General features: G+C 49.0%; 2 protein-coding genes and 1 long non-coding RNA gene across 5 annotated transcripts in view; 2 read left to right on the top strand and 1 right to left on the bottom strand.

Annotated features, from left to right (window-relative positions):
- PFKP (phosphofructokinase, platelet) overlaps positions 1-4743 on the top strand; it is a 63374-nt gene extending 58631 nt beyond the window's left edge. For both annotated transcript variants that reach the window (XM_058532346.1, XM_058532347.1), the window contains 2 exons: positions 3897-3999; positions 4331-4743. In XM_058532346.1, the coding sequence (XP_058388329.1) occupies positions 3897-3999; positions 4331-4478 (251 nt within the window). In that variant the 3' untranslated portion in view covers positions 4479-4743. The remainder of the gene's footprint in view (positions 1-3896; positions 4000-4330) is intronic.
- An 851-nt stretch (positions 4744-5594) lies between these two features.
- PITRM1 (pitrilysin metallopeptidase 1) overlaps positions 5595-15492 on the bottom strand; it is a 30716-nt gene continuing 20818 nt past the window's right edge. For both annotated transcript variants that reach the window (XM_058532345.1, XM_058532344.1), the window contains exons 16-27: positions 15356-15488; positions 13300-13420; positions 13107-13183; positions 12690-12855; positions 12297-12397; positions 10454-10574; positions 9633-9704; positions 8856-8968; positions 8080-8205; positions 7039-7184; positions 6149-6251; positions 5595-6046 (exon numbers count right to left, since the gene is read on the bottom strand). In XM_058532345.1, the coding sequence (XP_058388328.1) occupies positions 5953-6046; positions 6149-6251; positions 7039-7184; positions 8080-8205; positions 8856-8968; positions 9633-9704; positions 10454-10574; positions 12297-12397; positions 12690-12855; positions 13107-13183; positions 13300-13420; positions 15356-15488 (1373 nt within the window). In that variant the 3' untranslated portion in view covers positions 5595-5952. The remainder of the gene's footprint in view (positions 6047-6148; positions 6252-7038; positions 7185-8079; positions 8206-8855; positions 8969-9632; positions 9705-10453; positions 10575-12296; positions 12398-12689; positions 12856-13106; positions 13184-13299; positions 13421-15355; positions 15489-15492) is intronic.
- Positions 5975-7163, top strand: LOC131398712 (uncharacterized). The gene is made up of 2 exons (XR_009216974.1): positions 5975-6554; positions 6596-7163. It is a non-coding gene; the product is annotated as an uncharacterized LOC131398712 (long non-coding RNA).

Raw genomic sequence — 15492 nt, forward strand, 5'->3', positions numbered from 1 at the left:
TGCTGCTTGGAACACTCTGGACTGGCTTTTACTTAAGATACTTAAGACTTACTCATTGATTCACTCACGACTTCTCTTTTTAGAGAGAACAACAAGGGATCGGGTGGGATCTAGACTATGTCCTCCTTCAAAATCTGGTGTGTCCTTCGAGTATCCCATTTTACTCCCTCCTCACCAGAAGGAACCTCAGAATTTTGTGATACTCATTCCCTTGCTTCCTTCAGAGTCTTACCACCTGGGTAAACCTTAAAAGGCTCTGTGAGCTTCTTTTGTAGTTTATATGAATGGAAGCACACAGAGTGTGTCTCCCTGGGGCCTGCTTCTTTGACAAGGCGTTAGTGTTTTTGTTTTTTTTTAATATTTATTTATTTATTTGTGTGTGTGTGTGTGTAAGGAAGATCAGCCCTGAGCTAACATCCATGCCAATCCTCCTCTTTTTGCTGAGGAAGACCGGCCCTGGGCTAACATCCGTGCCCATCTTCCTCTACTTTATATGGAACGCGGCCTCAGCATGGCCTGACAAGCGGTGCCTTGGTGCGCGCTCAGGATCCGAACCCAGGCCACCAGCAGCAGAGCGTGCACACTTAACCACTACGCCATGGGGCTGGCCCCGAGGCATTAGTTTTTGAGAGCCACCACGGTACAACATCCCATCGTTGGAGCCTGCCAACCCTAACCATCCAGATGACCTGGCACTTGAGTGTCCTGGGGTCTTGCTGACACGCACGATACTCCAGTGCCCTGAGCTGGGAGTGGGACGCTGGGTCATGAACGCACGGGTCCATCCAACTGGTCTCCCAACCACAGGCTCCCCTGCAGTGCGTGCGAGTCCCATACTCTCGTCTGGGCGACATTTGATCATCACTTTTGAAATACTCTTGTTTGCTGGGTGTGAGGCCGTCTCATCGAGGCTTTAACAGGCTAAACTTCCAAGTGGTGAGGGCAAGGCCAGGTCCTTCACGCTTACTTGAGGCTCTCGGTTCTTCTGTGAACTCTGCAAGTATTTTGCTCATCTTTCTATTGGTTGGTTGTTTATCCTTCTGATTGTGTAATTTTTTTGTTTATATCATTTTATTGATTTAAAAATATTTTGGTTATATTATTTTATAGGAATTTTTTATATTTTATGTTTATGTTTATTTTATATCCTGCCAGTCACATGTTGCAGATATCTGTCTCTCATTTGTGGCATATGTTTCTTCTAATGAAGTGCTCTTAATTTTAATGTAGCCAGTTTACTTTTTCCTTTATGGTTTGAGCTTTTTGTGTTATGAAAACATTCTGCTTTTACACATTTAGTTCTTTAATCCACTTGACTTGATAGGAAGTTTAAGGTCTATTCCATTTTCTTCCGTGTGGGTAATCAATTATTTGGGTGCCATTTATTGAAAAATCCATTCTTTTCTCCACTCTGCAGTATAACCCCCATCACAGACCAGGTATCTATAAACTTATGGGACTATTTCTGGGTTATTTGGTTCATTTTTGGCATTCACTTATCGATCTTTGCCAATGTTCCAGTTCTATAAACAATTCCTGGCGTCTGGCAGGGCAAGTCCTTGCACCTGGGCCTTCTTCCAGTTTGGGCTGTTGTTGGCCTGGTGTGCTGTCACGGAAATAGGAGAATTATTGTCAAGGTCCACCAAAAAGTCTGTTGGATTTTTGGGGGGAATTATGTTTAATCAATCATTTGGAGGAAGAATTGATATTTTTAAAATACTGAATTTCTAATTCATGAACATCGTATCTCTCTCCATATATTTAGACCTTTCATTGTCTCTTATTAAAGCACTGTTTTACATCAAGATGATGTATATCTTTTAGGTAAGGTTATTCCTGACTTGATGTTTTAAAAATGTTTTTCTAAATGGTATTAAAATTTTTTTCTCATTGCTGGTGTATAGAAACACCATTTTTATACACTGATTTTGCAGTCAGCAACTTTCTACAGGCACTCTTATTCTAGTCATTATCTGCAGATTCATTTTGTTTGGTTTTTCACATCCACATGCATGTCACATCTGTATACGGCCTCTTTATTTTCCTTGGTAATTTGTGGGTGTTTGTGTGTTACTCCAGAGAAGCCCTAACCGAGGCAGTGACGGCAGGACTCCTGTCTCAGTCTCCCCTAACTGGGAATAGGGGATGCTTTCAGGGCTCAGGACTGCGAGTTCTTACTAATGTGTAACGCAAGTGTCCTTCTGCAACTTAACGTGTTATGTTTGCTGTTGGTCTTTGACAGAGACTGAGACCTGACACTTTGTTGGTTAGGGACTGCCTCAGTCGTGGGAGGATGTTACACACTGCTTCATCAATTAGCTGGTCCCTGACGTTTCCCTTAACTGACTCCCAGTGTTGAGCCCACGTGCCCTCCCGGGGCACCCCCCACCCCGGCCGTGTGTGTTCTTGGATTCACCGTGCCCGCTTTTTGCCTCGGCCATTTCCCGCTCGTCTTGCCCCTTAGGTATGGGTCAGGTTTGTTCTGGCTTTCTAATAGGTCTGGGGGGCTCCCCTCGGAAAGAATGTGTACGATGGAAGTTTAATTTTGAGCTGAGATATTTGATAAAACTCGCCCGTGACGCCTCCATCGGAGCCTCCCGTCTCCTTTGTAGGGAGAGCTGACTGCTGAATTCCTTTTATGTTTGTAGAACTGCTCGTGTTTGTTTCTTTTTTTTTCTTTTTAAGGTTTATTTTAATTTTTTTCCCCCCAAAGCCCCAGTAGATAGTTGTATGTCACAGTTGCACCTCCTTCTAGTTGCTGTATGTGGGATGCGGCCTCAGCATGGCTGGAGAAGCAGTGCGTCGGTGCGCGCCCGGGATCCGAACCCCGGCCGCCAGCAGCGGAGCGCGCGCACCTAACTGCCAAGCCACGGGGCCAGCCTCTCGTGTTTGTTTCTTGAATCAGTTTTCTAAGTTATATTTTCTAGGAAATTTTCAACTCATCTAAATTATCAAAAATTTGGCACGAAAAATTTCAAAATATTCTTTTTAATGCCTGCAGTGTTTCTCGTCCCCCATTCACTCCAGAGCTGGCCTATCTCTGCTGGTATCTTTATTTCAGCCCCTCAGTTTTCTTATCAGTCACATCAGATCTATGTGTGTTTATGTTTTATTTCCTATGTTTGACTTACAAAAACAGTGATGTAAATAGTTTCAACCTAATTTTAGTCTTCAAAGAACTGATTTTAGTTTTGGTTCTAAGTTTGTTTTCTACATTAATTTCTGCTTTTATATTTCTTCCTACTGTTTTTCTTCTTTTCCTAGTTCATTTAATGATGCTCATCTAACTTCCAGCCTCTCCTTATGTGCATTCACGAGCATAAGTTTCTTATTAATATTTAACTGCAGCCTGTCTGTGTTTTAAGCCAATTTTCCTATTCCAGTATTAGTAAAATATTTATTCAGCACCAACTGCAAGCTTCTTACCAAGGATCCTTCCTCCCTGTGGGGGTCTCCCGGGGAAGCGCAGGTCCGCAGACCCCTCGGTGAGCGTGTGCAATAAGGGAGGCCCCCACCACGATCCCGGCCTTCACTCCTCTCCGTCTCTCTCCTCCCTACTCCTGCAGGGGACTCACGGGTGCCTGAGCGACACCCCAAGAGAAAGCTGACTGCACGCAGGGAAGGTGCCGGTCACAGGGTGGTTCCCTGGGGCTGGAGGGCACCGCTTCTCCAATGTTCTCTGCTCTCCCCATCACGATTCCCGGGGGTCTTGGGCGTCCTCAGTTTCCGCCCAGGGAGGCTGAGGCGTCTGAATTCTCCATCCTCCCACAGGGTTCTGCTCCCTAGGCCAGCAAACCTCTCTCCTCCCTCACCTTTTCTTCCTCCGTTGGCTGTTTTATCTGCCCGGTCAACATGATGGATTATTCGTTCTTAGATCACTTTTCTGTCTTGTATAGGAAGAAGATTTCTAACCGATGATTCCATCTGTGTGCTGGGAATAAGCAAAAGAAACCTTCTTTTCCAACCTGTGGCAGAGCTGAAGAAGGAAACGGACTTCGAGTAAGTAAATGAAACATTGCAAGTATGAACCTTAGTGCCGTGAGAATGACCATAGGGGTCTTGACCCACAGAGGGACACAGCTGTCAGTTACTGTAAATAACTGATTATCATAAGTCACTCGTTGAAGTATTTCGAGGAAACCAAGTTAGAAAACACCAGACTTTTAGAAATACGGCAGAATTTTTAGAAATATAGATTGGTTTCATTTGACCTATGAAAACTGCTTTACCATCCAGCCTTTACTCAGCCAAGTCCACAAAGGCCCTCTGTGTCAAGGCTGCCCCTGCTGGTGCCTGGTGCGGTGCTCAGGGCTGCTTCCCCTGTCCGCAGGCACAGGATTCCCAAGGAGCAGTGGTGGCTGAAGCTGCGGCCTCTCATGAAGATCCTCGCCAAGTACAAGGCCAGCTTCGAGGTCTCCGACTCGGGCCTGCTGGAGAACGTGCACCAGCGCGGCCAGGAGGAGCACGCCGCCATCTAGACGCCGCCGGGCCTGCACCGCCTGGCTAGCAACGCTTCGGATACCTGTTTTTGTAACATTTAAGTTATTTATCAGCACTTTATGTGAGTATTGTTGACCGAGTACTGTTGACATCAGTACCCAACCATAGGGCCCCTCCGCCTGTACCCTTCCTCCCCACCGGGTCCTCAGTCTCCGGCACGAGCTGTCGGCTGTACCTCGTACTCTGTGTCCTGCTTCAAGACGTGTGTACCCGGTGGAATTAAACATTCGGCTAAAACCTCCACCATGGTACTGAGTTTCTTTTATTTCTTTGAGGAGGAGTCTGAAACCTCAGCATCTGTGGGCAGCCATCAAAGGTTTCCTTGGCAGTTTTGTGGGCAGCTATTGGCAAGGTATTTTTATGGGGATCAGTGAACCCGGCCACACATAGGTACCAAGTCATAAAGGAGGGAACAGGCAAAGCTGTGGTACAGGAGACGAGTGACACGAGTGTGTGGAGAAGGCCCTGGTCTGGGACACCAGGCCAGGGGACCAACTCCAGCTCTCGGGCTTCTGGACTGACAGCACATGTGGAATTAAAAACACAAACCACAAACGTGGACCCTGAGAACAGGTGAGCTTGCACACTTGGTTTCAGTCCTCACTGCGTAGTGAATCCACCAAGTCCTCCACACCAGGCAAGTTGCGGTCCCCGTGGGGACCTGTGTTAGAACCCTCCGGGTCTGAGACGAGGAAGGCACCAGCCTGCAAGCAGCAGTGCAGGGAGAGAAGGTGGGTCAGTGAAGTACGTGCCCTTCAGGAACTGAGGGGCACATGGGACAGCAGGGCCAGCACCGAGCAGTTCTTTGTCTAGAAAGTGGCAAGCGAGGCACAGACGAGACGGACCCTTCAGTACAGACCAAGTGGGAGAAGCTGACAAAGTCAACGCTATCGAGCCCAAGCCCACCGCGTTCTCTCAGCCCACTCCCTCAGGCTGCCCTGGCACGACGACTCCTCCCCACCCCTCGGGGCGACCGCACTGTGCAAATTCAGGCCAACATGGACGCCTCTGTGCGATTATTCCCTTCACTGGCTCCCGTTCAGTACAGGTCCTGAGAACGACTTCAGCAAAGTTTATTGGAAATGATGACCAAGCACAGGTCAGAGTTGCCTTTTATTTTTAAATTTTTTAAATAAACATTCTAAGATAAGTTAAAATAAGCATTTATATCATTCAAAACTCTTAAAATTACAATTTGTGCATCTCTGGCATTTAATGTGTAATTATTTCAATTAATTTCTTCATGATCACTCCGTTTCCTTCTTCTTTAAGATAGAAGAGTTCTGGTCTTACCTTTGACAAAATTTTAAAACTGATGTATGATCACGATTTCTGGAAAAAAGTAACAGCAACTTTTTTGACCTTCCAAATTCCATTTAGCCCAGCCTTAACTTTTAGGAGCCTACACGCCTGTGGGTTCCGCCGAACCCCAAGGACAGGCAGAATCCCTCGTTATCTTATGATCCACGAGGGGTCCTTAGCGATCTTCGCGTTCTCTGGTCCAAGCAGAGCCAAGCCGTGTGTGCTCTTCCCGAGGCCCAGGTACCTGCAAGGCAGGCGGGCAGGGTGAGTCAGGGCTGTCGTCCGCCTCAGGGGCCTGCGGGGGGCAGAGCAGGTCTCCAACACTGGAGCCCCTGGTGGTACTCACTTGTTGCTCACATCGATGAGACCCTCTCGGTGGACCGCAAAGAGCTGCTCCCTGTGCGCCTGCTTCACCTCATCCGAGAGGCCGTACAGGAAATGCTCCAGCCCTGGAAGAGAACACGGGTGACGCACGGGAAGAGGTCCAGCCCCGAGAGAGAAGGCAGGTGACGCATGGGAAGAGGTCCAGCCCCGAGAGAGAAGGCAGGTGACGCACGGGAAGTGGTCCAGCCCTGGAAGAGAACACGGGTGACGCACGGGAAGAGGTCCAGCCCCGAGAGAGAAGGCAGGTGACGCACGGGAAGAGGTCCAGCCCTGGAAGAGAACACGGGTGACGCATGGGAAGAGGTCCAGCCCTGGAAGAGAACACGGGTGACGCACGGGAAGAGGTCGAGCCCCGAGAGAGAAGGCAGGTGACGCACAGGAAGCGGTCCAGCCCTGAGAGAGAAGGCAGGTGACGCACAGAAGCTGGCGGGGGCAGCATTCGAGGCTGCCTTGGGTGCTGACCTTGTTCCACAGTCACTTTATGGACATATTTTGAAAGGTCAAACCTTTGACCTTCACCTTCCCACAAAGCCTATCCCCTTTGGGGTGAGGATGAAGACTGAGTGAGGGCCACACTGGAATGGTCTCCAGCAGCACTTGGGTCACACAGCCCGGGGACCCTCAGTTAGCCTCCTGGGCCTCAGATGGTTCAAGCTCTGAAATGATGGGATTTGACCCTTCCAACTGGCAAGGGGGAGACGCTCTTGCCCCGGGGGCCAAGAAGCACATCTCAAGGTCACAGGAGGAGGCCGGGAGGTGGGGTAAGATGAGCACACAACTCAAGGACTCTGCGTGGCGTCCGGTCTGGTGACACCACGTACCAAGGAGCTCTTTGTGATTTACTCCCAATACCTTTGTCTGAAGGAGCCACAGGAGCATCTACGGCGGAGAAAACGGAGAGCTTTGCTTCGTCAATGTCCTGCTGTGTGAATCTCCCCGACTTAGCCCAGTCCACGGCCTTCGCAAAAGACTGGAGCGTTTCTGTTGAGTGTGGATCCCTAGGAGACCCAGAGAGAGAGATCCTCGCGCTTACCAACTGAAGAGTAAATGACAATCACATTCCGACGTCACAGGTCTTCCACGTTTTCTAGTCGTTAACAGCTCTACTTTAGCACTTACTCCAAACAGCCCATGGAGGAAAATCTGTACTCTGCACGATGTATTCCCCGTCTCCTTGGAGACGTGGCCTGTCCACCCAGCTTCGCCACCAGATAGTTAAATACACCTGTCTGTGATTTCACTCAGAGAGGGAGCCAGGTGGATGGAGGAGAGTCGGGATTGAATGGAAATAACAGAAGACTGGTGTAGAACAGCTAAGACAGGTGGAGTGAAAATCCACACTTGTGTACGTACGCCCACAGCAGGGCCGTCTGCAGAGCCGTCCCCCTCTGAGTAGGAAGAGCTCCAGAGCCCTTCACTCATACTGTCGACACAGCAGAGATGAGTCTTGTGGGGGCGGTGAGGGTGGGCTCACCGTCTGTCTGTCTGTCCTTCTCTAGAAGCTCCTAGCACAAACACAGCCGGTCAGCACCGACAGAATGTCGTGCAACAACAGCCCATGGTTCTGCAGACCCGAGGGCCCAGCCCCTATACGGGGGCTCTTGGAGTAAATCGAGCCCAGAGGGCTCTGGGCTGTCTCCTGCTGATACAATAGTTACCAAACGCCACGATGATTTAAGGCAAAACGTTTCCTGTTCTCTCTCGCTGTCCTGAAAACCTAACCCCGAAAGGATATTGCTGGGTGTGGCTCAGTGCCAAAGAAGTGGGAAAAAAGTGGAAACAGCCCTTGTTTTTCTCAAGTTCACTCCAGGGTCTAACGACACTGGATTAACAGACCCGGTGACGTCGGGGAGGGGGGCTGCGTCTCCACGGGCACACGACGGCCAAACTCACCGGTATGAGTAGAGCGTGAAGACACCACTACGGCTCAGCTTAGCTCCGCCACCGTACGCACCACCTTTCTCTCGAATTTCTGTGTGCAAGAACTTAGCTGTCATCAAACACGCCAGGATCTTGAGACTGAAATGAATGATTAAAAAATGCAAGTTAAAAAACAAGGCTGACAGGGAAGTAAAGTATATAATACAAAGTAATCCAAAATGCTGTCAAGTGTAAGTGAAAACAAAAATAAAGTCAAGTTGTAAAGTCATATATACATTTTAATCTGTGCATTTCAACTTGTGCAGAGGGGCTCCGTGCTTCCCAACAGGACTGGGGGGCTCACCCTCCAGGTGTGTATTTTTTTATAGAAATTTCTATTATTTCTATATTACATAAGGAATACACGTTCACTGCTGGAAAACTATAAAATGCCAAAGAGGAGAAAAAATCTATAATCCCACTACCCAGGGGTACCCCTTGTAACATTTTAGTGTTTTAAATCGACATTTTCCTGCTCAACGGTAGAAATACGTATCACTACATGTGAAGGCAAAGCTTAGGGAGCCCATGTTTATTTTGCATAAATATGGAAATGAACTGACAAAAGAGCTGAGCAACACATCTTGATTCCATCTTCTACACGGAAGCGCTCCTCTCGCACCAGCGGCAGCCTCGTGTTTCCGTCTGAGTTGGTCGGCACCCACCAGGCATCTTCCCTCCCTCTCAGGGCACGCCACCTCACTCTCTCCTGTTGTGGCCACGCCCCCGCCCCCACCCCGACTCCTTACCTGGCGTGGTCCGGGTCTGTGTAAGGCGCGGTCCTAACACATTCACCCACGTAGTTCACGGGGAAGGGAAGCAGGAAATGCGTCTTCATCTGGCAAGGACTGAAGGTGGGGTCCTACGGAGGAAGGGGGGTGTGAGGTTCAGACCCAGGGGTGCTGCTGTGCAGGCAGAGCCTGACCTCCTGAGTGCACCTGGGCGCCACCAGCTAGGTTCTCCTGTCAGGGCGGGGCACTGAGGTTATGTCCTCCACACCACTGCTCACTTCACAACACAGATGAAATGTCCCAGCCTTGGCACAGGCTGCACAACGTAACTGTCACACAGTTAGGAACATTTCGCTCTATATCATCCACGTTGGTGGCTGACTGTGTGACCTCACCTTCTCATTTTTCTCCAGGAACATGTTAAACTGCCCTCCTCTGTGATGAGCCAAACCAATGCCACAATCACCAAAGCTGAGTGAGTAGAAGGGATCACACCACCCAACTGAAGGTGAATTAACACCGACTCAGCAGTTGGTTATGTGAAATCAGGGTAGACTGTGCAGTGCAGTGACAAACGTCTTCACAGCACAAGGACAGGCACGCAGCCCGCTCTGCGTCCAAGAGACAGGACTCCGGGGGCCCCACGTTCCGGGGCAGTGAGGCACCCGATGGTAATCTAAGGACAGGCCCCCCCAGGCTCCCCCCAGGAGCAGCTTGGAGGGCCGCCAGACACTCAGTGGGGCACAGACAGCGTGGACCGGCTCGTCCTGAAGTGACAGGTGCTGGTTAACGTACCGTGATCAGCTTCCTCGTGACCTGGCAGCCACTAGCGTGTGTGCTTCCACCCAGTCCACTAGGCACAGGCTTCTGAAAATACAATGTTTCCAAGAGAAATGAGAAAAGTCCTAAACTCACAAGAAATAGGGAAGAAGGTGCGTTCCAGAGCTCACGGGGCTAACAAGAAGTGTCAGGGCACACGTGCTCAAGTGCTGTAAACGACAACACCTTAAGCAGATGGCACTTCCTTTCAGACTTTCAGACGGTCAAGGAGAAACAAGAACACAGGTGGGGCTGAGGGGGCCCCACAAAGCCAGGCAGACCCATCCACACGGGGCAGGGACGTGTGGACGAGACGGAGGAGAGAGAAGTAACTCCTCTGCAGCATCCTGCGCGGGTCCAGCTCCTCCAGTGAGAAGTAAGGCTTCCCTACTGCTCCTGGGAGCTAGATTAAAGCCCACGTTGTAGATTAATCCCATTGATTAGACTGTACTAGATACAATTATGCTAGAGAAACAGCCTCCCAGCAGCAGCGAGACAGGCTCATGAGTCACTGTTTGGGGGTGTTCTCGGACAGCCGCACCCCAGGCCCGAGAGCTTCCCCACCAGGACACTGTTCAGTGCACGGCTCAGTGACAATGAGGGAGCCCAGGGCCACAGGCCAAACCACAGGGCCTGATGTCACTCCTTACCTGGGTCAACACCAGACAAGCTCCCCCTCCTCCTGAGCTCTGCCCCTCATCTGCGACCGGGGCAGCGGCCCCGCACACAGGCTCCAGGGACCAGTCCTCACAGGAGTTGGGACCCAGCCCGGACGTGCTGCGTCAGTGCTGTCTCACCTCCACCACGTGCGGGCGCACAGGTTTCCGTTCCTTTTTACTTCGACTAAGGCTGCCGATGAAGTTTTCTACCGCTTTTTCCGCCTGAGACATCTGCTGAGGAGTAGCATTCACTGAACATCTGTTTTAAAACCACATACATGTAGATAACCGTTACTATAAAAAATAGAACACTGTTTTACTAGTTCAGTACATTTTGTGTAAATAATACAAAAATAAAAGTGAATAATAGTTTTGTATAAAATAATGCTTGAAAATGTCAAAAAAAAAATAGTAGCCAAATAACAGAAATAATACACGTGGAAAGTGACAACACTTTCAAGATATCAAAAAGCCTTCCATATATTTCAATGTGTTTTTTATTTTTTTTAATTTTGTGAGCAAGACTAGCCCTGAGCTAACATCTGTTGCCAATCCTCCTATTTTTGCTGAGGAAGACTGGCCCTGGGCTAGCATCCATGCCCGTCTTCCTCTACTTTATATGGGACGCCACCACAGCATGGCTTGACAAGCAGTGCGTCGGTGCACGCCTGGGATCCGAACATTCGAGCCCCGGGCCGCTGAAGTGGAGTGCACAAACTTAACCGCTATGCCACCGGGCTGGCCCCCTATTTCAATGTGTTATTAATAACAGCAATCAAGACGCAAAGACAGCATTTCTGACTCTAAATTCTGTTCTTCGGAAGATGCAGGAGAACATGGAGAATATTAAGATCTGCCAACAATGCCTTCAGACTTAAATTACTGTCTAGAAGAGAAGTCAACAATTTGAAAATGTGAACTGGTCATTAAAGTAGAAAATTATAAGTTGCCAAAGAATTACCACACTCTCAAAAAATGTTTTTATATACCTCTTCCAAATTCTACAGACTCACAAATACTACCATATCAAAGTTACCTGAATTATAGTTTATTGACAGAGTGCATTGTCTTTCTTTTTGGCCCTAAATCCTCAATCTATTAGTAGAATTAGGAGTAGCTACCATTATAGTAACACTAACCATATTCCCCGCACTAGACCAACTCCTCTGCATACACTCTTTTACTTCTTGCTACAAATCTGAAAAGGAGCGTTTTATGGGGAAGGAAACAGAAGGTCCACGTGTTTAAGCTGCCCGAGGCACCGTGGGTGTAGGTGTAAGTGTCACTTACACTTTCAGGAGCTGGAAGTCAGGCTGCCCAGCACTGACCTCGGGCTCCCCTCCTGTTGCCCTGAGAGAACCTGCCGGTGATTCCCAAGGACCGCTGCGGGAGAGGTAACGGGACTCGACATAGAGCTACAAACTCATCTAAATCTGTGTCACCGACGGTGAAATGCAGAAAAGACACCCACTGTCAGTCACTGTTCAATTTTGTCACGCTCACACACCTAGGGCTTAGGGCCAACTGTGTGTGGATGGCCAAGCTGCTCGATGTCTTCCTCAAACCGATGTATAATTATTCTTACAAGAAACTGTGTTTGTACTCTGCCCTTGAGCAAGCTAACCTTTACTGGTCTCGCGGATGGCTCATTTACAGACCGTTCGCTATTTACTTTCGGAAGCAACGTAACTAAATATTTGCAGTAAATCTACTTTGCAGTTTTAGGATTAAATTAGCTTGCTTTCTTCCCTCCCTTCCACAACATTCATTAAACTTAAAATACTACTTTTTTTCTTACATTAAATGATCTCTTAATTATTAGCACCAGTGAAGTCTAGAATCAATCGTCTAACCCACATCAAGCATTCTTTCTGAAGATTAAGGTGACGTAACTTAACTTCAAGCGGAAGCACCTACACACGACACTTGCTGAAATGGGATGAATGGCGAGATCTCTGCTCAGAAACAAGCAGGGACCCACCTCATGTTATCACAGGTCAGCAGGTGTTTCCTGATGCGAGGGAGCTTTCTCAGGACCGGTCTGACGTCCGTCATTTCCGCAATCCTTTTCATCAGCCGCACCTAGGCCAGAGAGACTGACTCGTGAGGCAGACCGAACCCCTGGCAGAGTGGAGGCCCCACCTCCTCAGTCTGGAAACCAGATACCGTGACACGGGGACCCATCTGTGCCTCTGGGTGGGATGCTCGATCCCAGTTTGGAGAGGGGAGGGGCTGGGGGTGGAAAGAGGAAGTGAGTTAAAAAAGTATTTTTCCCTCACAAAATCTGTGAGTTAGCTTTTCTGATATAAACAATTTACTACCAACTCTGGAAGAGCTGGCCAACCCCGAGTCACAAATGTCGCAAGCTCGGCACCTGATCCATCCCACTGAAGGTCTCCTGGAGGTCCCCCGCGGGCGTCAGGGTCCTGCTGGCTCTGACGGACGCGTAGAGATGGCCCGAGTCCGGGATGCCATTGGATAGCTCTTGAGCGGCCATCTTCACCAACACTCTGAAGTGTTCTTCTTCTTCAAAGCACGGGCTGTGGAAAAAGGAAAATACAGTTAAGTTCCTGGAAACCCACCCATACCCCCTTTGTATCATAGAAAATTTATTAAGTATAAGTTTCCAGACGATGTAAACATCCTCAGAAATTTTACAAGTCCATAGGAATTATAAGTAAAATTAGGCTTGGACATCAACAACCAACAAGTGAGTAAACCTTCCACTGTCAGTACACTGCAGACCCGGATCTCTGATGTCCCGGGATTAACATCTTTGCACATCAATTACTTGTTAAATATCTCACTCCACAGATGCATCATGTCTGGCAGGTTTCTATCGAGGCAGAAGGATGAAAAAAGCACTCCCTAAATCATGAAAGAAAAAGAAGAGAAAGAAATTAACGATGACATCATTTAAAAGGAGAAGAAAAGACTCGGAGAAACAAGTTTTGGAGCAACATGATGTGGGAACAAAGCGCCACCTGCTCGTAGGTGTCCAGGTGGGAGTCATCAGGCAGCACGTGGGCAGAGGCGGTCATGCCCCCCGTCTTCAGCTCAATCTGCTGAGCCTGCTCTCTGTAGTCGAGAACCCCACAGCCCAGCCTGTCAACAGCAAGGAAAGTTTCCCCAGTTAGCCACGCAGTCTCGGCCACATCCTCCTGAGTCACGCAGCTGGATTCATCCAGTCACCACAGCTTCACCAGCCTCTTCACCCCCAACCTGCACAGCACGGATGCCTTCCCACAGCACCCTCTGCACTGTCCACCCGCCCTCTCCCCGGGGGACTCTGGCCTCTCCTGCTCAGGGAGTTCACTGAGAGTCCAGTCCTCCAGACACTCAGGCAGCCGCTGCCCAGCACGACAAATGAAACACTCAGCTGCTTCCCAGCGCTACGCTTTCAAATGTTTACAAGCCTTCCCCCCTCTTCCAAAACATTGTCACACAGACGGCATCTGCTCCAGTATCGGGTAGTCTCAGGAAGGAGATCTGAAGAATAAGCCTTTCTGAGTTTTCAAGAATAGGAAAAGTCATCTCAACATTGATAACGCTTTGGGAAGAAACATTCTAACCGCTGCTCCTAATGCAAGAAACAATTCAAGCCAAGGTGACAACCATGAGGTTTTTTCTAAAACAGCCAGGCCATAAAAGGACAAGCAGTGGGAGCGATGATAAAAAAGGGTAGAGAGCTCTGAAAAGGTCAAGAGCATTTTTCATGTGACGTGACACTCGGCCAGAGTGCAGGGGACCCCCGTCCATCCAGCTCCTGCAAGATGAAGACCGCATGCCCCTGACTGAGGATGGCGAGCCTTGTCCTGTTTGCTGCAGAGGTCTCGCCTCTGCCCCAACACGGGAGAGGAAGCCTACGGCTCCAACCACTCGCCACTCAGCCTGCTGCCCTCGGCCACCAAGACGGAGCAGAGGACAGGGACACGCGGAGGTGTGTGCACCCTTCGGCATCCTCAGAGCTACTCACAGACCTCTGCTCACCAGGGACACGGGGATTACAGACAAGCTCACGGAGGGGTACACGACACGGCCTCTCACAGTGGCCCCAGGCCTATGCCAAAGATTTAACTACTTTAATTAAATTACTTTATTTAATTGTTTTCTAATGAAAAACAATCATTTGCTCCACAGTCTCAAAAAGAACTAGTCGTTGAGATAGATGTATCTGTATTATCTTATAATTCTAGGTTTAAAAATAATGTACTGGGCCGGCCCTGTGGCTTAGCGGTTGAGTGCACGAGCTCCGCTACTGGCGGCCCGGGATCAGATCCTGGGCGTGCACCGACACACCACTTCTCCGGCCATGCTGAGGCCACGTTCCACATACAGTAACTAGAGGGATGTGCAACTATGACATACAACTATCTACTGGGGCTTTGGGGAAAAAGAAAGAGAAAAAAGGAGGAGGATTGGCAATAGATGTTAGCTCAGAGCCGGTCTTCCTCAGCAAAAAGAGGAGAATTAGGGGGCCGGCCCGGTGGCGCAAGCGGTTGGGTGCGCGCGCTCCGCTGCGGCGGCCCGGGGTTCGCTGGTTCGGATCCCGGGCGCGCACCGATGCACTGCTTTGACAGGCCACGCTGTGGCGGCGTCCCATATAAAGTGGAGGAGGATGGGCACGGATGTTAGCCCAGGGCCATCTTCCTCGGCAAAAAAAAAAAAGAGGAGGATTGGCGGATGTTAGCACAGGGCTGATCCCCTCACAAAAAAAAAAAAAAGAGGAGAATTAGTATGGATGTTAGCTCAGGGCTGATCTTCCTCACAAAAATAATAAATAAATAAATAAAAATAATGTACTATATTCTAGTAAGAAAATATGATTTTCCTAAAAAATTCTCAACAAAGATAGTGAACACTTACTTATACACTGTAACCACAGTATGGGTTTTGAAGAATAAAATGGTTCACTGGAAAGTGATTACTGATGCTTGAAAACAAAATAAATACACACACAGAAAATACCCATTAATAACACATACTAAGACACGGGGAATTACATAAATGTGTGTCTTTGTCCCCACAGGAGCCTCTTACTTGGTAAGGACGCTGCAGAAGAGCGGCACGTAGGGCCTGAGCTCCTCGGGCAGGGTGTTTAAGCTGGAGAAGGCTCTGAAGTACACCACGCCGTTGGTGGGTTGGGCACAGTACTGCACGGGGATTTCTCCAGCTGC

Source organism: Diceros bicornis, chromosome 36, assembly GCF_020826845.1.
Source record: "Diceros bicornis minor isolate mBicDic1 chromosome 36, mDicBic1.mat.cur, whole genome shotgun sequence".
Taxonomy (NCBI): Eukaryota; Metazoa; Chordata; class Mammalia; order Perissodactyla; family Rhinocerotidae; genus Diceros; species Diceros bicornis.